The sequence below is a fragment of the Photinus pyralis genome, unplaced genomic scaffold, assembly GCF_008802855.1.
Source record: "Photinus pyralis isolate 1611_PpyrPB1 unplaced genomic scaffold, Ppyr1.3 Ppyr1.4_LG1, whole genome shotgun sequence".
Classification (NCBI taxonomy): Eukaryota; Metazoa; Arthropoda; class Insecta; order Coleoptera; family Lampyridae; genus Photinus; species Photinus pyralis.
The window spans coordinates 1,110,384-1,133,690 of NW_022170249.1; the positions used below are offsets into that span (position 1 = coordinate 1,110,384).

Below are 23,307 nucleotides of genomic sequence, written 5' to 3' on the forward strand. Positions count from 1 at the left end.
AGTATTGGGACCCATACTATTTCTAATGTATGTCAACGACCTACCGAAAAGTGTTAAAGCCGCTCACTGGACTCTTTGCTGATGATACCACCATAAGCTGTCAACACGAAACAGAAAATGAATTACTTAGAAGTATGGTGCAAGTACAAGAATCTGCCAACGACTGGTTCACAGCTAATAGTCTAAGTCTCAACGGCTCAAAAACTAAAACTCTAGTTTTTTCTCTAAAACAAAAATATAACTTGACCTGTGATCGTGATATTTTATTTTTGGGAGTGCATATCGACGACAAATTGACCTGGAGTAAACACACTACGTACGTGAAGGAAAAAATCTCGAAAGCGACATACCTTTTAAGTCTAAAATATATGCTGCTTATTTTGGCAAAATACATAGTGTACTTTCCTATAATACGATATGTTGGGGACATTCTGCCACCTTTAATGATGTATTTAGAATGCAGAGGCGGGTAGTGCGTGTAATTGCAGGATTAAAATATCGAGAAGATTGCAAAAGCGCATTTATCAACCTAAATATCCTCACATTACCGTCAATTTATATATATCAGTGCATACTCTATGTTCGTAACAACTTGAGTCTATATACAACAAACAAAAATAACCAGCTGCATTGCCATTCCACTAGACAAAAAAATAGCATAGTGATTCCTGCTTTAAGATTAAATAAAACAAGGACTGGTGTAAACCATATTGGTATTAAATTATACAACGCTCTGCATGAACACATGAAAGAACTAGACTGCACAAATTCATTTAGTAAATGTTTAAAGAAGCACCTAATAAGCCAGGCATTTTACAATATAAACGACTTTCTACATTATAGGTTTAACTGTCTTTAAATGTGTAAGATATAGTCTTTATATCCTGTATATAGTAACCGACTTGCGTAAAACAGTTATGTTATTAGCGCTAATAAATTATTATTATTATTATATATTATTATTATTATAATAGAGGACCTAGAATAGAGCCTAGTACCAGTTGCTTACGATCCTTAAGATAACTTCCCATCAATGTACTTGCATGCGAGCTTAGAAACATTTGGCAACAATAATTTTATTGCTTGAAACATCCTCACGTATGTTCTTCGTTGCCAACTTAAAGAAGAAATAAAATTGAAAAACCAATCATTCAACTTGATATCCAATCTAAACAGTTGGGCAATGAAATTAAAAAGCTTCAGCTGGAGTATTTTTCAAAAAAAGCAACTTAACATTATCGTAGCAATATAAAAATAGCATGATTATGGTATATGTATTTTTTTAAATGTTCCCATTAATAATGTTAGATTTGTTGCAATTTATAGCATATGTTGTTTATAATGGTATAGTGAAAATTTAAAAAAAAACTGTTGCGTGAAATAGTAGATACGAAAATTAAAAAAAAAACATTTCAATGCTGGGTATTTATTGCAGAAGCCAATTTTTTTTCTTATAAATCTGCAAAATAATTATTAATAAGCTCATGTCTGAATCCGACAATTCCTATACCATCCATATTGGGAACAGGTATGTTACCGTTTTGTATTAGAACATCCAACTCGTCAATGTTCACTTCATCAGGTAGGTTAGGCACGTTTAGGTCACCAACTTGTAATGCTTTATTATGCAGAACTGAAGTAGCTATGATTATGCTCAGAGTGCTATTTATTAAGAGACGAAATGGTCATTCTTGATATATATTTGCCTTGGTAACTCTCCATCTATTATGAAATCAATAATTTCCAGGTCATCATTATCATCATGCATAATGTTCATTTTTGGATTTTTTTAACGATGCCATACGAACATAACCATACAATGTATTTAAGTTGTCATCAGAGCACCACTTTACTTGAGTAGGCATTTTCACGATTTAAGTGACACTTATGCATTGGTGAAATGAGTATAGTAAGCTAAACTTAAAATTTAAGTGCCAATATGTTGGTGCAAACGGCCATGAATACCACATAGGGCCAATTGCTCCGTGAAAATTAAGTATCCCTTAAAGTTAAGCATAACTTAAAACCATAGCAACGATTGTCTTAATAATTGTTGCCATAGAGTTTAAGTTAGACTTAAATTTAAGCAAGACTTAAATTTTGTTGGTGCAACTGGGGCTAAAGAGGCAAATTCAGAGATGTCACTCAAACTCAACTTAGCTCACACTCATGTCGCCGTTCGTGAAGTTTGAGAAAGCCTTATACGTATAAACCAGATTCATAAAGTAAGGAATCCACACCCTCATGTAAGTTTGAGTCGAGTAGGTGAAATATTTGGCAACAGCGCCTAGATGTGGTAGTTGAAACGTGCCAAGTGCTGCTTGCTTGTCACATGCGGTTGGCGCAACCAACAGTTGGAGGCACACGACCAGTAGATCCACCTGCTGCGATTAGAAGAGCAAAGGTTGCATTTGGAGAAGTAGCGGGTCAAGGTCGAAATAGCAAAAGGGCAGCTGAAACAGGAGAAGCTCTGCGCAGCTAAAATGGAAGAGCAATGTTGTATTTTTTAAAATTAAAATTAATAATTATACTGTACATAATTTCATTTAATAATGGTATAATTATTATCGTTGATGTGTAGAGTGCCATTCAATTAAGGCTGCTCGTATTATTGCTCCAGTGACACGTCGAGTTGCTGGTGGCACAGCGACATTTCTTTCCAGAAAATGGGGATCAGGGACAAATTGTTCCCGCCCGTTTACAGCTATAGTGTGCCATACAGCTGTAGCGGCTTCTATCCTAGTAACTGCTCGCACATTATAATTTAAGCACTTGCTTAGACAACGGAACCTTTGCATCCATTAGCCAAATTCTCTTTCTACTACATTTCTGGTACTTTTTTGGGCAAAACTGTACCTTCTCTCCGCTTGTGTCTGTAGGTTGTTCATGGATGTAAAAAAGTATGAGAGTTGTGCATATGTACTATCTCCAAGGAGAATACCTCCCAATTGTCTTTGCTCAAACTGTAGTGCCACTGAGCTGCTTCTAAATATCCGAGCATCATGTGCACACCCTGGCCAACGGGTAACGATGTCCACAACGACATCCAGGATTTTCTATTTCTATACACGTCTGCTGTAGGCCCACCTGGATTCTTTACTTCGATATGTGTATTGTGGTTATAAGTAAAACACTCATTAATAATGTAATAGTGTAAATAGAAATTTAATTAAAACACTAGAAATAACACATACAACAAAAATCAGTCTTTCTTCATGTGCAACTAAAACAAGACTCTTCTCATTATCAATCATGCGCGCACACACGCACTTCCTTCCTCAAGCGCGCCAATTTCAAATCATAACACTCCCTCTAATTAAGTGCTTGAGGACACTACATAAAAAAAATAAAATACAATCAAAAATGCATGAACAATATCAACTTTAAAAATAACAAAAGCAAAAATTCATTATGCTCTCAAACAAACAAACAAACAAAAATTCAAAATCTTATCGAATGACGAAAGAAAAATAATTTATACAGAAATTATCCCCAACAAACGTCTCAATTTACTAAAAATATTGAAAGTTAATGGCTTTGTTAAAATGTCTGCAATTTGAATATCTGTAGGAACATAACAAAAATTGATTATTTCTTCAACATAAGCTTGCTTTACAAAATTATACTTGAAATTATAATTAAATTATAATTGAAATAGCTGAATTGGTGGGTTCAATAATACCTGATTTTAAGAGATTATTCACTTCACGTTCAATCTCAGATTTCTGAGACTGAGGAAGTAGATAGGGTTTCACGTATGATGGTGTGGCATTCTTTTCAAGGTGAATATTATATTTATAAACATTTCTGATGCACGTTACAAATTTTTGCATATTGTTGCTAGGTGGCCAGGGTCAGCCCATGATCAGACGATATTCAATAATAGTTCAGTACGAGCATACTTAGAAAATCGAAGGGTTCAGAATGGTGTATTGTTAGGTATGTGCAAGCATATCTGACACAAAAAGAATTTAACAATATTTTATGATTTACAGGTGATCCAGCGCCTTTTTTTCCACTAGGCCCATCAGGCCCTGGCCTAGGGCCCGCACGCTGAAAGGGCCCGGAATCGACACAGTGATTACAATAAAATAAGAACCAAATTTCAAATATTGAGTAGCATTGGTCAGGGCTATTTAATTTCCGCGTAAAATGCGATCTAAAATTAACGATTTGAGGTGTTTCATGGACACACAGAAATTATACGATCCTTTAAAAAGAATGTGGGGATATTTACAAAATGGATTGTACCTAAGGATATATAAATCTAGATATGCAATATCGAGATTCTATTGCGCATATACCGTTCAATTCCTATAAGTAACGCATCGGGTGAGAGATCGTTTTCCACATTAAAACGAGTCAAGACCTATTTAAGGAACTGTTTGAATCAAGACAATACTTCGTCCTTGGCAGTTCTTAATGTAGAAAGTGACATCCTAAATGTAATAGATAAATAAACTTATAGACGCAATTCGCTGATCTGAAAATACGGAAACGAGTAATTTAGATGTATGTTTGTGTGCGCATTGTAGTATTTACCTACCTAACTTACAACTGATTTTTAATTATTATTCACTAGATTTTTATATTTTGTATCGCATTATGAGAATATTTGTTTGATTTAAATTTTATATATTTTTTACTTATGCTTATTATAATTTTTTGTATACCTAAATCTGACATATACGCTAATGTCTGAAGTAGTGTTTGATTTTACCTAAAATTCACATGCACTGTTTGGGCATGAGGTGGGGCCCCCAAATATTGAGGGGCCTAGGGCCCGCCTATTTCAAAATTAGGCTAAATATAAATATCTATCCAAATATGACTAAACATGCCGCCGCCCTTGAAAGGACTCCCGTAATTTCAATTAAACACACACAACTACATTAAATTATAACAAAATAATACATTGTTTTTGTCAACCCTCTCACATTGCACTAGTCACTTTTGTTCGTATCGGTCCGATCTATAGGAACTGGAAGCACACATATCTTCCGAACAGCCACCTTCTGGATTGACCTTCCTGTTTGAATTGATGCAACCCGACAAACATTGTCCTCACCTGGATGAAGTTGAACGATTCTCCCAAGCTTCCATTGAAGTGGAGGAAGATTATCATCCTTGAGAGTCACTAACGCACCTGGTTTTAACGCCGTTTGAGAGTGGTTTGTATTCCATTTCGTCCGTTGCTGAAGCTGGGAAAGATACTCCTTCGACCATCTGTTCCAGAACCCTTGAAACATGGGTTGCACCCGTTTCCAGTGAGACAAGAGATTGACATTTTCCAACATTAATGATGGCTCAGGTACAGCCGTAAGTGAACTTCCGATTAGAAAATGTGAAGGAGTGAGGGCCGTAAAATCGTTTGGGTCATTAGATGTGTTAGTTAGGGGACGAGAGTTCAAACATGCCTCTATCTGAGTTAGTAAAGTTGACATTTCTTCATAGGTTAATAACGTTTCCCCGACCACGCGCCGGAGATGATGTTTAGCCGATTTAACTGCGGCTTCCCAGAGTCCTCCGAAGTGAGGTGATCTTGGAGGTCCCGAGATCTATGAGAACACGTTGAAACTTATCTTTATATTCATCTGATTTAAGCAAGCTTGATATACGATCTAGTTCATTCTTCGCGCCCACAAAATTCGTACCGTTGTCTGAATAAATATTCGAGACGTGCCCCCGCCTGGCGATAAATCTCCTGAAACTGTTGAGGAACGCGTCCGTTGTTAAGCTTGAAACTATTTCTAAATGTGTTGCTCGAGTTGCAAAACATACAAAGACAGCAACATATCCCTTTTGTCCGACAACTCCTCGTTTGCGTTGAAAACAAAGTTTAAATGGACCGCAGTAGTCGACTCCGCAATTTGAAAATGGACGAGCTATTTGAACTCGTGCCGCGGGCAAGTGACCCATGAGGTGTTCCATTTACTTTGGTTGTGCTCTGCAACATCGTATGCAATTTCTTAAGACTCGCTTGACTGTACCTTTACCACCTAGTGGCCAATATCGCGTACGTACATTTGCCAATGTAGACTGAATACCACCATGTAAGTATTTCAAATGCTCATAATTGATAATCATAGTGGTCAACGTATGACTGCTTGGAAGTATTATAGGGTGTCGTTGATTAAATGGTACATCTGCATGAGTCAATCTCCCCCCAACACGTAGCAGACCGTCATTTCCGATAAATGGTGTTAATGAAAGTAATCTGCTTCGTTTACTGATCGATTGTTTTTTCTTCAATCTGTCGATTTCATCTTTAAAGTGCTGGTCTTGGCATATTTTCAAAAGTTTGGTAAATGCTTCTTCTATTTCATCAAGGTTCAATAACCCGTATCGTTTTTCCACCCTTTGGCATCTGTAATTGTGGCAAAATCTGAGGCAATATGCGGTTACTCGTTTCAGTTTCGTTAGTGACGAGTAACGTTCAATAATGTTGAAGTCCTCTATCACGTTTAATAACGCAATTTTTTGCCCTGTTCTGTGCTCCAATGTCGCTTGCATGATTGCTGGTTGCATAGGCCAAGTGGCGTTCGAGTTTCACGTGCATTGTCAGCGTTGATATCATCAATTCCGTCTGTATGAGGCATGTTTGATGTTTGAATGAATTGTATTGTAAGAAGGTAAGTAAAGTATGGTAACTAATTGGAAGTCACTTACTCTGAGATTCTTCCTTCCGTCCGATGTGCAATTTAACGATGTCCGTGAAAGTTAGGTATTAGTGAAATGTGTAAGAAATCCGATGCACCGTAATTTACTAATACCCCCTTGTGTACTGTAGGTTAACTTTAAAATCCACTTGCAAACCGCAATATGAGTTTAACCGTACTAATTAAAATCTACCAACAGTAGCTAATTTACACCGCTCTTTTCCGTACCAATTTGTTATTAGATTAACTGATTAATCTTGCTCGAAGGACCATGTTGAACTCGAGCGTTTTTGAGTATTTTATTTTTTAATTTCAAACTGACATAACATTACAAGCCTACTATTACAACTATTCGTGCTTGCCTTTTTAACATTAAACATAAATATAAATATCCAAATATGACTAAACAAAGAGGATCAGTTGAAAAATTGTTTGGAATTTGGAAAAAGAGATTTCCAGTTCTTTCTTATGGCTCCCGTTTGAAGACGCAAACAACTTTAGTTGTTATTGTTGCAACAGCTGTGTTTCACAACATAGCAAGAGATATGAACGAAGAAGAGCCACCATTAGACGAGGAACATATAGTAGATGTCAACATTGCTAATGCAGGAGATGTACAATTATTACCACAAATTGATCCTCAAAATATTCATCAAGGACGAAATGTTCAACAAGAATTTATTAATTATTTTAGTAGATTATAATCTAATGTACCTAATCTATTTTTTATAAGTTGTATAAATGATAGTTAAACTGAATGCTTGTTTTTAATTATACACAATACAATGAACAATTCTTAATTGATTTTTTCTAATAACAAATGTAATTGTAATTGTTTAATATTATTATCTAATTTAACACCCTCTAACTTTAATTTATTTTCTTCTAACTTAGAAGATAGCTCAGCCTCCAATATTTTTTTCTGCAGTTCAACATTTTCCTTTTTTAGCTTCGCTAATTCTAAATACTCAGTCGATATGTTGCTTGTTGATAGCGCTTTTACTATCGGCGACGTGCAGTCCAATGACCATCTACTTTTGCTTGTTCTGCCGTGCTAAGCCTAAAAGCGGTAACCAACATTTCACAAAATGGCGACAAAATCGATTTTAAAATCTAATACCGTAATTTAAAAAATTGTCGAGTTTTTCAAACCACTTGCGTTTTTTTTTTGTGAGTGTAAATGCTTCAGTTTGTTAAAGTAATCATTAATTGTACTCAAAAACATTGTTTTATTAAAAAAAACGTAGATACCGCTAATTTGTTTTAATAAATGTTACTGCAATACTAAGGCTATTACGCGGTATGTGTTAAAGAAAGGTATTGCACTTCGTCACAGAAGCAGAAGATATAAAAATACAAGGAAGATATTAAGTGATACGATATTTTGATTGGTATGGAATAAAAAGCTTTTTAATTGGCGTTAAAGTTTACTACAACAAACTACAAAGCTTTAACTAACAACTAATGTAGACACTAAATTCAATTCTCTCCATCATTGTCTGATTCATCATTTACCACGGGAATTGTAGACCAAAACTCTAATCTGTTTTCAGGGATTATTTTATTGCGATCTTCTTGGCTGCAATTGTTTTGAATTAACTTGACGATACCATCTCGGCGTTGTACAGAAACTCCTCTAGGTCGTGAAACAGGATCTGGGGTGGGTATTTTTCCTGATTTAAGTATATTTTTTTAATAAAATCTAACAGCAGTGCAGGTTTTTCAAAATCGGCCCGGTAACTTAAAAAAAAATTACCTTTTTTGGCACATATTTGTACAATATCATGTAGGTAAACCTTGTCTAAATCTTTTGCTTTGTATTTCTTTGAATGATCCTTCCATAACGAGAAATCTTCAGTACACATTTCTAATGTTTTAGTTTTAGTATTTTCAATTGCTAACTTATAATCTGCAAAATCATATACGTTTTTCATTGTTTTTAATGATTTTTCTACACTGTGATGAAACGAATCCGCAGACATGAATGTATGTCCGGGTTCAAAATAATTTACTTCGATTTCGGATGCCTGGATAAGTGTGCTGTTAACTATAAAAACCAGAAAGCTGAAAAACGCCCAGTTTTTATTTTGGGCGCTACAATTGTCAACCCAAAAGGTAATCTTCAGCCGATCTCTCTGACTTTGAAGGTACTTTGCAAAAACACTTATAATGTCTTCTTTTTTTCTTCCCCGTATGGCTTCGTGCCAAATAACTGCCGTTGGTTTTTCTTTAGCCATACATTTTAGTGGTACAAAGCTTTCGTTGTAAGCCACAAGACGTTGTGTGAAAATTAACGACTTAAACATTTCACACTTCGGTAACATAATTACCTTTTGAAGGTCTACAGATACAAACAGATCTTTGCTGTTTTGTGATTTTAGTTTATCTGCTTCATAAAATTTTCGAGCCTGTGTGTATTTTTCTTTATGAATTTTCCACTTTGAGCAAACTGCACAGTCAGGTTTTCTTCGGAGTGAGCATGCAATTTAAAAGTTTCGCATTGTTCACACTCTTCGTGGCCTAGCTTGACGAAAGATATATTTCGCTTTCGTAAAATGGAACGATATAAATCGTATGAGCGATTGAACGCTGGTGTTTTCTCCAAAAAGTCATCGTATAATCTTCGTGCAGAAAGATCACTAGGTAAATAACGTCGTAACGGTGCATGTTCGCGCCTGTAGTGCGAAATATTTGGCTTAAAGGATTTGTGGCGGCCCGCGCCTAAAACGTATACAATTAAGCACGGCCGAGACTACCCTCAGTTCGGCACGTCAGTCAAGCACGGCCGAGAACACCCCGGGGCGAGCAAGCACGGCCGAGACATGCAAAACGGCTTCTCCCCACTCCAACAGACGGCCTTTATAAGGCGAGCCAGCAGCAGAATAAATCCCCAGTTCGCGACCGGTCTTCCAAGTGATCGATTCGTTTTCTAAGATCCGTCGAGTAACCAGTCCCGCAGAAACCCAGCAGAGCCCGCAGAGCCGTCCCTGTACCAAACAGCCGCGCGGAGCCGAGTCGGAGACCAACCGGTCTAAAGCTGCTGCGAGAAAGGTGAAATCAATTTATTTTTTTATTTCCGCTCTCGTAACCCATCCCTAGATTAGCCGTTTGTACCACCCATTACACCCTCGGGGTGTTTCTGCACCCCGGTCATTATCTATTACCACTCAGAATCTTGCCATGGTTCGCCCTGGCTGTTCTGCACCCCGTCCCTCGGGACCTAAACAACCCGCTCCTCGTCCACCCAATCCCCCACAACAAAAACAACCTAAAACGAAAACCCAACTACCCAAACCTCCGCAGCACAAACCTTCTCAATTACCCCTCCCTCGAACTCCTCCGCCAACCCAGCTACCTCCCAACCCCGCATCTTACTCCACGACACTCCGCAAAGCCCCTACACCACCACCACCACCAGCACAATACACAGAATACACAGATCAGCAACTACACCCCGCCACACACAATCCTCCCACTCCACCACTTACTCAATCCGCCAAACGAACGCGTACCATTTCCACCTCCTCTTCCGGTTCCGCCATGTCCCACCACTCGATAACCCAAACCACAACCTATCGCTATTGCATTCGCAATATTCTCACCGCCATCACCTCCCAAAAACAACTGTACAACTCCATCCTCACCTTCAACCTCCCGCTTACGAACCTAAAATTCAACCACAACCAGTCAGCCCTTATAGAAACTAAACTCCCTGTTGCTTTCGACCTCTCCAAAAAACTCCAACACCTATTCGGCGATCCCAACGTATCCTTCACCCAACTATCCGGTCCAAAACCCCAAACCCACACCCCTAAACCACCATCTTTCTCCTGCGTCATCCGTAATGTCGACCGAGACATCACGGAATCCGAAATCCTGCAAGCCATCAATCTCCCCAGAATTACCCGCGCTCTGCGCATCATCTCCCGAGCGACCAACCTCCCCACCACCTTTGTACGGATCATTACAACCAGCAAATCCACCCTAGAACACCTCCTCCAACACGGTATCTGCATGTTCAGCAGACACTATCCCTGCGAACCGTCCCACATTCCAGACCCTACTCCTAAGTACTGCTCCCTATGCACCAAAATCGGCCACCTCTCCTCCGAATGCACTACCCGCGTCCAAATCTGTCCCTCCTGTGGTGAAAACCACAAACCCAACATGTGCAAACCCGACACCCAACCCAAATGCAATAACTGTTCCGGACCCCACCCCACCTATTCCTTTGAATGTACCAAACGCAAAGAAATCCCCAGCACTCCCGCCGAAGCAGCTCCCCCCAACCCCGCCGACACCCAGTCCGTCTCCTCCGAATCCTCCGCACTACCAGAAACCGCCTACTACCTACGCCAAACCGACTTCCTACGAACCATAGCCCTTACCTTCATCCATCTTTTCCCCGACCGCCGTTCGGAGGTCATCCAAGCAATCGACCAAGCGTCCCAAGCATTCCTTAACCGAAGAACCTGGGCATCCTTCTCCGGAAACGTGGTAGCGTTTTCCACTCCCTACATAGTGATTTCTTAATTCCGTAATCATGGATTTCGTCGTCGGTACCGTTAACTCCTGTGGCTTACGCCGCAAACGCCCTCTCATAAAAAACCTCCTGCACTCCGACCAAATTCAAATCCTCTCAATAACTGAAACCAAACAACTTCCAACGCCGTCCTCTCTTTCAGAGACTACAAAACATTTAAAAAAAACAGTTCCCTCAGGGGAGCACGCGGAACGGCCTTGCTTGTCGGGGACCGCTTTCCCTCCACTCCATTAACACTTCCGCCCCACCTTCAACACCTAGAATGTGTTGCCGCCACCGTCCACTTCCCCAACATCAATATCAGCTTCTTCAGTTTTTACAATCCACCCAATGACCCCCTCCCGGATCACCTATTTCGGTATATCTCCACCCTCCGCCACGCCGTGTTGCTGGGGGATCTTAACTCCCGAAACACCCTCTTCGGCGATTCCACCTTCAACCCCAACGGCATTATTCTCGCCAACCACCTAATAACTCTTCCTATCTGTCGTGTTAACTAACAACACCACCCCAACCTTTGTCTCGCACAACGGAACTTCTATTGTCGACCATATCATTTTCACCGAACCCCTCTTCCGCTACATCGACGCCAACTGCTTCCTAGGCACCACAATCACCTCCGATCATCTTCCTTTGCTTGTCCGCACGAACTTCAGCCCGCCCCCTGCTCTTCCGCCCACGGTGATCTATAAAAAAGACTTCTCCAGAGCCAACTGGAAAGTTTTTGCCCAACACATCACCGAAAACATTCAGCCACACCCTTCTCTCGAAACACCACAAGACGTCGACTCGGCAGTCGACACACTTACCACCACCATTTCCGATGCAGTCTCCATCGCCGTCCCTACGAAACCCCATCATCTCTATCGCCAGAAGCTCCCTGATAGGATACTTAATCTCATTAGGGAGTGTTCCGTCAATACCTACGATCCCGTGACGCCGCGCTCAAGACAGAATACAACAGACTGAACTCCCTAATAAGACGAGAAACGACACGACTAACTGAAGAGAACTGGGTCAGGGTGACTTCCGCTCTGGATTACAGAGACGGACGTCGATACTGGCACCAGTTCAACGTACTGACCGGCAACAGAAAAATCCAACGAACCCACCTAACAGACCAAGGAGGCAACATAGTATCCACAGACAAAGACAAGGCAGATTTATTTGCCAGACACCTACAAGAAGCCTTTCAATCACCCGACCTTCCCAACTACGATCTCGAGTTTAAGCTGGCGGTTGAACAGCGGTTAGCTTATTTTCGGGATCAAGACGTCCCTCAACAACCTCCTGACGATCCCCTCCTTCAGCCAATACCCCCCCCAAACAATTGTCGACACTATCAAAAGTGGATGCAATTCAGCACCCGGACCGGACAACATAAACAGACTGATACTACGCCACCTTCCTCCCTCCGCAATCACATTGCTATCCACCATCTACAACCGCTGCATCCAACTCCCATACTTTCCAGCACCCTGGAAATCCTCATCCATAGTCATGATCCCAAAACCACAAGCAGATACCACCAGAGCATCCTCTTACCGACCCATATCTCTCTTAAACTGCATCGGAAAAACCCTCGAACAAATTATGGCCCAACGATTAAGACACCATCTGGAGACTAGCAATCTCCTACCTCCCGCACAGTTTGGTTTCAGACCCCTTAGATGCACCCAAGATCCTCTCCTTAAACTGCAATCAGAGATTGTCAGATCCTTCAACAACGGCAACTGCACTCTCGCAATTTTCCTAGATATCAAACAAGCCTTCGACTCTGTCTGGCACGCCGGACTAATCCACAAGCTCCGCTCCCTGAATATCCACGATAAAATGACCAAATTCCTGCTATCATACCTTTCCAATCGAACTGCCAGAGTAAAAGTTGCCAGAGAACTATCCGATCCATTCACACCCCTCGCAGGGGTTCCCCAAGGCTCACCTCTCGCTCCCCTTCTTTACATCATATATACTAACGACACACCACAACCAGGCAACGCCAAAACCAGTTGTACACTATTCGCAGATGACACTGCCTTTTGGACAACAGACCGCACCAGCACAAGAGCCACACGCACACTGAACGACACTCTCACACGATACACGACATGGGCCAATCGCTGGAGAATCCAGTTAAATCCCGAGAAAACACAAACAATACTCTTCAGACACCCCGACTACAGTAAAAACCCACGACAACAACACGAAGACGTTCACCTACACCTGAACAACACACCGCTACAGCTCACAAACCGAATCAAGTACTTAGGAGTTCATCTCACAAGTACGTTGAATTGGAACCACGACCTAACGCTCACACTAGACAAAGTTAGGAAACGCACACAACTACTGAGCGCCCTTCGGGGTCGCATCAACGGATGTGACCCTAGAACGCTCCAACACACTTACAAAACGTACATCAGACCACTCATCGATTACCGAGCCCCCCTGTACTGCATAGTAGGGGAGCTAACACGAAATCCACTGAACGAGAATGATCAAAATTTTAACCGATGGTGTTCCATTTTGCCCTATCAGAGTATGCTAAAATCGATCGCCTCAGGTCATACGACTTAAGGCGCTGCGGGTACTTCTTGTGGTACCAATTCTGAAAGGTTGTTTTTCGAAAAAATAAGTTATACACCAAATGAAAACGTTGATAATAGCTCTTAAAAAAATATTTAAAAAAATCCCGCACATTTGATAACTCCGTAAAAAACAATTCTTAATCGGTTTTTCATGAACTTTGTACGGATATAACTAGGTTACTGTTGGAAGAATGTTTTTTTTTTTTTTACAGACTAATGATAGGTACAGCCAATGACTACGAGAGTGTTTCTTTTTTAAATTTTTTCTCTAATTATAAGATATCTTATAATGTTAAGCTAATAAGATAATCTTGTAATTAGAGACAAAATTTAAAAACGAAACACCGTTAAGTCATTAGTAGTACCTATCATTAGTCTGTAAAAAAAATCAGCTTCATTCTTCCAACGGTAACCTAGTTATATCCGTAGAAAGTTCGTGAAAAACCGACTAAGAATTGTTTTTTTACGGAGTTATCAAATGCGCACGATTTTTTTAAATATTTTTTTAAGAGCTATTATCAACGTTTTCATTTGGTGTATAACTTATTTTTTCGAAAAACCTTTCAGAATTGGTACCGCAAGAAGTACCCGCAGCGCCTTAAGTCGTATGACCTGAGGCGGCAGACGATCGATTTTAGCATACTCTGGATAGGGCAAAATGGAACACCATCGGTTAAAATTTTGATCATTCCTCGTTCAGTGGGTTTCGTGTTAGCTCCCCTACTAGCACCCTCTCCTCTAGTCAACGACACCAAATCGCCGCCTGCGAACGCAATATCTTACGGAAAATACACAGACTCGATCCACGCCACCCTTCCGACCTTACCATCGAACACGCAAACATACAACCTATCACACACAGACTCGCATCCCTACAAACAAGATTTGCACAGCGCAGGGTCCACGGCGACACCCAGCCCACCAAAGATATCCTAAAGATCCCCTGCAATAAATCCGCCACAGGAGGTCCCCTTCCCCGAAAACCCAAAAGGAAATTCAAATTCCCTCCCGTACTCCTAACCCAACTACTCGAAGACCTACCCCAGGAATTCGAAGAGCTCCTTGACAACGCCCCTTACACCATCCGGTAACGCAAACCATACTAAAAAACCAAAAAGAAACATTTACTGCCTTCTTTTTTTTTCTTTTTCAGATAAGGACACACGTACCGGAATCCAACACCAACAACACCACCCTCACCAATCCTACACCGAACGAGAACCGACCGCGAACTCTACCACCCCCTCGACAACGACGACGCGCAATGCACCAAGGACACGAGCCGATACCTGCACAGTATAGCATAGACAAATAGCATGCATTGTAAATACATTTCATACATCACGTACTAACCAAGGGCTGAAGAGGACACAAGTCCTGAGCAGTCCGCCATTCATCTAATACTAACAATTAATGTATCATATACCTGTAAGATGATAATAAACGTATTTTGATTGATTGATTGATTGAGAATAAATCAGATGCACCTGTTTCCTTATAGCGGTCATCTCACTAATACTGTGTTGTCTCATAGCCAGTATTCAATTTTTGGCAGTGTTCATAATAGCCTGCCTCACCAACCGCCGTTCACCGAGCCCGGTAAACACAATCAGGTTACCCCAGCCGGCGTTCACCGAGCCCGGCATTCCTACCAGCAGCCACCGCGGACAGTACGTCGCGCCCATGCCACCTACGACGCCCAGGAAGGTGAAACGCCAGCGACGAAACGAGATCCGCCGTTTCTTCCAGAGGAGCCCATTTCCGACACCCGTTTCGCCGCTACCGCCTAGCCCGACGAAACCACAACGCGCCTGGAAGCTACAGCACATCGAGCAGTTTCCTACGGCAACATCGACCCCGGAACCGTAGCGCCTAACGATCCCCGCCGGTTCATCGTACGCGACCGTCATCGGAAGCAACTGATCCAGCACCTGTTCGGGGACGACTGAAAATTGCACATACTGTAATATAAATTAATGTTATGTAAATTTATATAGGACACGATAATAACAACCAAAGATTCTATGTGGTCAATTATTATTTGATGATCTTTTATGTTTGGGGGAATTCTGCCAAATCTTTTGTCTCTTCTTGGAGAAATTACCGAAATTTTTGGATCAAGCATGTTCTCCAGTATCTTGTCATTATTTCGATGAAAACCTAGCGTCGTTAGAAGGAAAGTTCGACATACACCCCAAGACTGACCATTTTCATCTTTTAAGAAGTAATTATTGGTAAAGATTTTTCTAGAATCTGACCCAACAGTTCTTCTTTTTACACCCACTTTTTGCACTAACCCTATTACAAAACTCCTTTGATCATGTTTATTCATGCTCCAAAATTGTGAATTGATTTGTTTCCTCACGTCTTGACTAATTTTAGTCGTGCATTGTTTCTTACAAGAGTTGTTGCATGGCTCTCTAACGATATGTTTTTTTTAAATCGTTTTAAGTTGTTTAGCTTTACGTTGTGAGGGGGTATACTTAAATTTCTTCTCTTCCTTTTTTCTCCTTTTCTTGTAAATTCTGTTTCGATGGCATTAACGGATTCATCACTGGAGCTGTCAGTCGTCTTCGCATCTATTCCTTGTAGTTCCACTATATCTTCCTGAATATTTTCGGCTTGATTGTTATTGTTACCTAAAAGACAAGTAATTGTAATTAAAACTTTAAATTAACGCAAACTAATGTTTAACAAACCTTGCACTTGTGCAAGCTGCGGAGCACTCCCCATTTCCGTTTCTTCTTGTACTTTCTCCAAATAGGCCAGTCAAAATCGACAATAAATCAACAAAACATGGATGTATCTCTGATTTTTTAGTATGTTGTTTGGACCCATTAGAGTAGTGTATACTCAAGTTTGCAACTCTCTAAAAGTTGTGGAAAAAGTGTAGTATACGAAAAACCGCGACATTTTCGGACTTTTTACAGTGTTTGCGTTATATTTCCTTAACTATACATTTTTCGACGAAAGTCACTATATACGTTTTTGAAGAGTATTAAATGTATAACAATTTGCGCCTAACCCGAGCTCTGTAGGTCAATTAGTTACCGAATTACGGCACTTTTCCAAAAAGTGAACATTTGAGTTTTACACCTTCTTTAGATGGAAATTGCGGCTAAACTATTGATCCTACGAGTAGAACTTATAAAATAGACGTTGTAGATAATTTAATTAGCTTTAAGTTAAGCGTAAAGTGGGGTCTGCAGGTCTCGTAGTTCTCTCTAGATCTCAAAAAAACCGACATAAGGTAAAATTGTATTTTTCCAGAAATGTTCCACAAACTTTTTATCTTTTGTTTTTTTGGTGTGGAAATAAAAAAGCAATGTGTCAAATCAATTTTTTTGCTGCATAGAGTCAATTTTAAATATCCAACAATTTCATAGATTTAATTTAAGGCACAAATCAAAGTTGAGTAAGTCGTAGGAAGGTGCCGCAATGATATCATTGTATACATACCTAATACGAGCCCTAACACAAAAATGTTCGGACACTCAAAATATTGTAACTTAAAATCATTGTATGTTATTTTATTATTTTTTTCTTACTATAGTTATAAATTAAACATATTTAGTAACTGTTACAAATGTCAAATAACACAAAACACCATAAAATTAGAATTTAAAGTGACACATAAATGTTCGGACACCATTCCTTAATAATGAGTTACATCCCCTTTGGCTTTAATAGTAATCAAAGATACATCATATTTTGCGAATTTAGCGATTTTTTGTGTCGATTTTGACTGGCCTAAAAGTCATATCGTCCAAGACAACAAAATCTTGAAATGCCCCTGAAAAAAGGATATTGAAAAAATTGAAACAATATATTAAAGAAGTTCTTACCTTCCTCGCTAATTATATCTTCAATTTGCTGTAATTCTCCTTGAGCTATTACATTACAAATAGGCTCTACTTCATTGACGTTATTATCAGGCACTACTTCATGTAATATATTTTGAAATATTTCTAAAAGGAAAAAATTATTTGCGATAATTGCGACAAACTAAAAAATCTTACCGTCTTCGCCAATCATTTCTTGAAGTAAATTACGTTTAGGTACCACCACATTTACCACGACACCGCGGTTTTCACTATTTAACTGTTCTTGAGATTTATCAAGCAATAAAGCCCGTTCTAAAATTTTGTGAGATCTACGTAATGCCATAACTATGAATTTATTTACAACCGATCAAACACTATTTTTTACATGAAATTACTCTTGACACTGAGTTGGCTTGTAACACCACCGCAAGCACCAGTCATCAAATAAAAGGCAAAAGAATAAAGGTGAAGTATTTGTTTACTTTGTATTACTAAGAATACTAGGCCATTTAGCGGCTTCTACATACAATGGCGCCATTTGTCAAGGCATATTAGCGGTAAGTGCAAAATGTTAGGGTATATTGGCGGCAAGTGCAGTAGATACCGTCAAAGAACCTTTTTGTTTGTCACTTAGCGCTAAATAGCATAGCGTTTTGTATGAAAAACGTAGATACCGCCAAAAAAATTGCATTTTTATTAAAAATGCGCAACATATACCGCTCTAAAACCTAAGCAAATCGATGCAAAACACACTGAGAAAAAAAAATGTTGATTTAGCACGAATACTGTTACATTTACCGAAAATTCTGGTTACCTGAGGGACAGCAACAAATTACGTTATTTCAACAAAACTATTCTGGTACATGGTAATTTGTAAAATCAACAAAACACCTTTACTTTCTGCAAAATAGTCTTTTGTAAAAACAAATTCGCGTTTCGTTGGATTGAACACACTCGCTACTTAAACCTACAAGTCATGTTTTGTTAGTTTTACAAAACTATCCTGTAGGTTTAGAAAATACAACAAATTCAGTTTTGCTGTTCCTACAAATCGATAACTTGATTTTAATAAACTATTTTGCTACACGCAATGTACACACATTGCATTTTCTACAAATCGCAGTGCTATTTTAACTATTTTATTTGTTATAATAACCATTCTATACTGGAACTGTTATTAAACTGTTCTGTTGGTCTGAATGTACCGATTTGCTACACTTACAGAATTAGTTTGTTGAATTAACTTCAGTAGGAAAGTTGTTGCTGAAATTAGGTTCTGTTAGATTTGCGAACTGATTTGTTGAAATAATAAACGGTAAATTTAGTAAAATATTTTATTATTAATTAAATATACGACATAACGCGGGTGACCTGGCAATACCTCCTATGTTGGTTAAGAGACGTTTTACAGGAGACAAAAAAAACTTGTCAATTTTGTAGAGAGATGGTATTTTTCAACAATGTGAAGTAGTTATTCTTTAATGTTTATTATATTATACTAAATTTAATAAAAACGCCACAATCTTACCCGGTGTTATTTTTATATAACTTGTGAGGTATTGCTATTCATGTTTTTACAGATAGGAGTTTTTGCTACAGAAATTTGTTCTGATAGGAGAATGCAGTATCTAATTAAGTATACAACAATTTTTTGAATTTAGCAAGCTTATACAGAAATTTTTGTAGAAAAATGATACCCAAAACGTAGGTTTCTCAAGGGAAAATTAATACATGGTAATAAACTTTAAAACAATACTTTAATGTAAACATAAACATGAATAAAATAAACTAAAACTAGCTGCAAGTTTCATAATCACTAAAAAAAATAAATTGGCGAGGAGAATTATTCATGTAAAATATTATCGTAGAAAGCATGTGTGTCTTTTGGCAGAACGAGTTTAAGTTCTTGAAGGTGGTTCCATTTATCCAAAGCAATTTTAGAAGGCCCCTGCAGTAACTGAGGATAGTTCATAATAGGAGGCATACATTTTGGCCTGCAAGGAAGCTCATTAAATAAATCTTGGCCATAATCCAGTTTAATATCTATGGTTCCTTGTGGATTATACCTAATGCACTTAATATCATTAATCACAGGGTCAGAAGTCTTACGACCTGGTCTTAAAGAAGTGTATCGCAAAAATTTGGAAGCGGAATAATCCTTAAAAAATGAGTACTCCAGCATTTTAGTTTTATATGGCGTGGAGGTTTTTCGAGCTTCTTTTGATATTGTCACATAGTCACTTGGTAAATGAATTTCTTTGTGCTTAAGACGTCTTTCTATCACACTATGTACAGAGTCACACTCCATTTGGGTGTGACCTGGTTCTAAGTATTTTTGAAAAATAAAAGTTTCGTGTTTCATTGCAAAATTGAGTAAAGCGTTGGCCAAGACATTGTTACGATTCTGGTAACCACATCCGTCCGAATACAATACAATTGGCTTTTTCATTGGAGTTATGCAATTTTCTTCCAAATAGTCTATAATGCAGGTGGTAAAAGTAGATGCTTTAAGTAATCTATTTTCATTTTCGGAAAACCAATAGCACATAACGTTTCGTGTTTTTAAATCAAATATGGTGAAGTTATGGCAACATAGTTTTGTTTTGAAGTAAATTTTGTTCGCCGGAAGATATGGGCATAGTTTTACTGCCTGTAAATCCATAGTCAATGTAATAATTTCATCTTTCTCAGCTTTTTCTTTATCTTTTTGTTTTTCCATTCTAGCAGCATCTTTCCTTAGGATGTGATGCCTGTATTCATTTTCTGTGACATTTCCATATTTGAATGAAAAACAAACATTACACTGATCCTTTTTCGGTGAGTATAGCGCCAAGTTTTTTTCTTTAAACGTTTTTGAAAACACATTACGACCCAATGGAGTGATGTTTCTGTCTTTGCAAAAATTATTCACATACACTTCATATAACTGGTTCATATTTTGAAAAGTGTATTCCAAATACAGCTTTGAAGTATCGCGCCGACAATAATGAGAAGGAAGTTTAGGTAAACTTTTGAAAAACTCGTCTAAAAACTTGTAACTTTCTGCATACCTTTGCTTAACGACTTCCTTAGCAGAAATTCTATTCTCATTCCCTTTCGTCATACCATATGAACTATTATCTACCCAGTATTGAACAGTTTCCCTGCATTCGAAGTCTTTTGTTTTTATTTCGGACCCATTCTTCTTTTTCCGCCTTACGCCTTCGTTTTCTACCTTGATCATATTCATTTTCGTTCACTTCTTCTGTTTCATTTATGACAGTTTCTTCTAATTTATTGGCATCATCTTTTTCGGGTTCATATGAAGTACTACTATCTTGCACATCATTTGATTCATGGTCGTCTTCTACAGTTTTCTCAACTTCATTTGCAATGTTTTCTATGACATGATCTTCATCACTCGAATCTTCGTAAGGAACAAGACGATCTGTTTGCTTATATTCGACTTGGTTTGGAACTCCTATATCACAAGTAGTGGAAGTAGTATTGGTTATATCAGTTAAACAGTCTTCAAAGTTAGGTACTACTTCATCAGGATGAATGGGAAAAGCGATGTTGCTTTCTACGACCACGTTGTCGTCTAAAAATATGAAAGATGCATTTTCTAAATCGAAACATTCTTTCTCTTCAGTTTTGCTTGAGTCGACAACATCGATTTGCGATTGGGCCAATGACAGAATTTTTTCAGTGCGCCTTGAAAACATGACTATTTTGAGTCCGGAAAACCTTTGGCAGCCTATGACGGATGTAAAGTAAATAGATTGAAGAGATAGTCAAAAAATTTTACCTTCTAAATGGGGATCCAACAAAAAATCGATGTGCTATTTTCTCCTATTAAAATTATCCAGGTACTTTCAGTATAATGCAATACCTCCTATCTGAAAACGAAAATAAATTGAGGTTATTTTTAACGTAAATTTTATGGTTTAGTCGTTTAATGTACACAAATTCATCTTTTAATATTCAAATAGTGGATTATAGAAACAAAAAGCAAAACACCTACCAACGAGAACCAGTTTTCGACGTTAAACACACTACACTTGAACGGAGGTACAATCCTCTTATGACATCACCTAATAAACTGTTGATTTAGGAGATTTTGCATGACAAAAATCATTAAGATTTCAGTGGGAGAAATTGAAATACAACTTTTCAGCCATTTCGAACTTTATTTAACGAAAGGAGAAGTTACAGATAGGTGCATTAGTACGCGCCGATTATGAATCTACCAATATCTCATTTTCACAAAAAATGGCAGATAGGAGGTATTGCCAGGTCACCCGCGATAATACATAAAGATTTAGATAAGTAAGCCATTTTTCTGATGAAATACTAGAAACAATACAACATAAAATATTAAATAAAAATATAAATTAACCTATTATAAGCCATATTATACATATAAAAAAAACATATACCACGGATGTTTCTAGACTGATGGGAAACAATTTGGAGGAAAGTCTTTTAGTAAAAATTGTCCCCTCTCCTCTATTTTTCAAAAATATTCGCATCAATTTAAAAACCAAACAAATAGATATTGAATAAATAAGCATTATAAAGGATCTCTAACAGTTACATACCTTCGCCCACTGGAAGTCACATTCATATTATTTGGAATAAAGCTTATAAGTTTGTGTTGAAAAATAAAATTGTCATTTTTGGCAAGTTCCACTTCGTATGCATATACGTGCTCGTCAAAACAAAAATGTTGTTAAGAAATGAAAATTGAAAAATTATTTTATCACTTCCCAATAGATAAATACTTTCCAGCTTGCCAAATTTAAGTCCATCTTCCTCCGTTACATCAACTGTGACGATAACGTTTTTGGCATATTTAATTCCCTTACAAATGGCCCATGACGTTTGAAAAATGGATTGATTGGAAGCAATATTCAATGCAAGTTGTATTTCTCTCATTTTTTCTGAACAAACTGCATTACAAGGCCCCACTTCAACTGTAGGTTTCCATTTGCCATTCATAAACAGTTCATTTAGTTGTAATTGGTGCTTGATTGCCAAAGTTTTTGTAATATTGCATCTATTAAACGAAGCTCTAACGGCAATTTTGGATGTCCGATGTTTGGCTTCGAACCTCATTGACCAAAAGTGGGAAACAGGACCAAATTTTGTCAATATCGAGGGGTAATGAGTTAAAAAATGAAATTTTGGTTTTAATCGATTCTTACTTAGATCTTGGTAAAGCTGATTTAATTCAGCAACCAAAGTTTTCAATAAATTGGGGGCGCCTTCCTCAATTGCATTTGACAACAATACATATATCTAACACCTGACGCAGAGTTATATAAAGTTTCCACGTAGGTTCGTGAGTTGGCACAAAGTCTCCAATCAGTATACCAAAATATCTAGTGAATGATAACATTTCTGAGGCAGAAAGGCGGACATTATTCTGCTTCAGATGATCCATGTTTAGTGCGCATGGTTTACTACTCTGATCAGGGCCGTAATCAAATGCAAATATTCTCTGATTGAGAACATCTAAGGAAAACAATTGTAAAGTTTTTACATGCTCTGCATCGCTCCGCGCGAAACGTCGGTCGGTTGGGTTGCCTACATACAGGCGTGAAATTCCAGAAGATAAATTTGGTTCTGGCGCCCTTATTTTAGATTTCCGACCCCAAGTGTCCTATATCAAAATACTCCCCTAGGCACCCCCTATACGCTCCCAAACGGTG

At 38.5% G+C, this 23,307-nt stretch overlaps 2 protein-coding genes across 2 annotated transcripts; both read right to left on the reverse strand.

The window, feature by feature from the left end:
- Positions 1–17,460: 17,460 nt before the first annotated feature.
- On the reverse strand, positions 17,461–18,206 carry LOC116166383. The gene is made up of 3 exons (XM_031481342.1): positions 17,810–18,206; positions 17,636–17,758; positions 17,461–17,583 (listed from the first exon to the last, which is right to left on the reverse strand). Exons 1-3 carry the CDS (start codon positions 17,955–17,957, stop codon positions 17,510–17,512), a joined length of 345 nt encoding a protein of 114 aa, XP_031337202.1. The 5' UTR covers positions 17,958–18,206; the 3' UTR covers positions 17,461–17,509.
- A 1,213-nt stretch (positions 18,207–19,419) lies between these two features.
- Positions 19,420–23,066, reverse strand: LOC116158984. Its single transcript, XM_031471867.1, has 3 exons — positions 21,618–23,066; positions 21,402–21,492; positions 19,420–21,350 (listed from the first exon to the last, which is right to left on the reverse strand). The coding sequence occupies exon 3, from the start codon at positions 20,841–20,843 to the stop codon at positions 19,458–19,460; it is 1,386 nt and encodes a 461-aa protein (XP_031327727.1). The 5' UTR covers positions 20,844–21,350; positions 21,402–21,492; positions 21,618–23,066; the 3' UTR covers positions 19,420–19,457.
- Between the last annotated feature and the right edge of the window lie 241 nt (positions 23,067–23,307).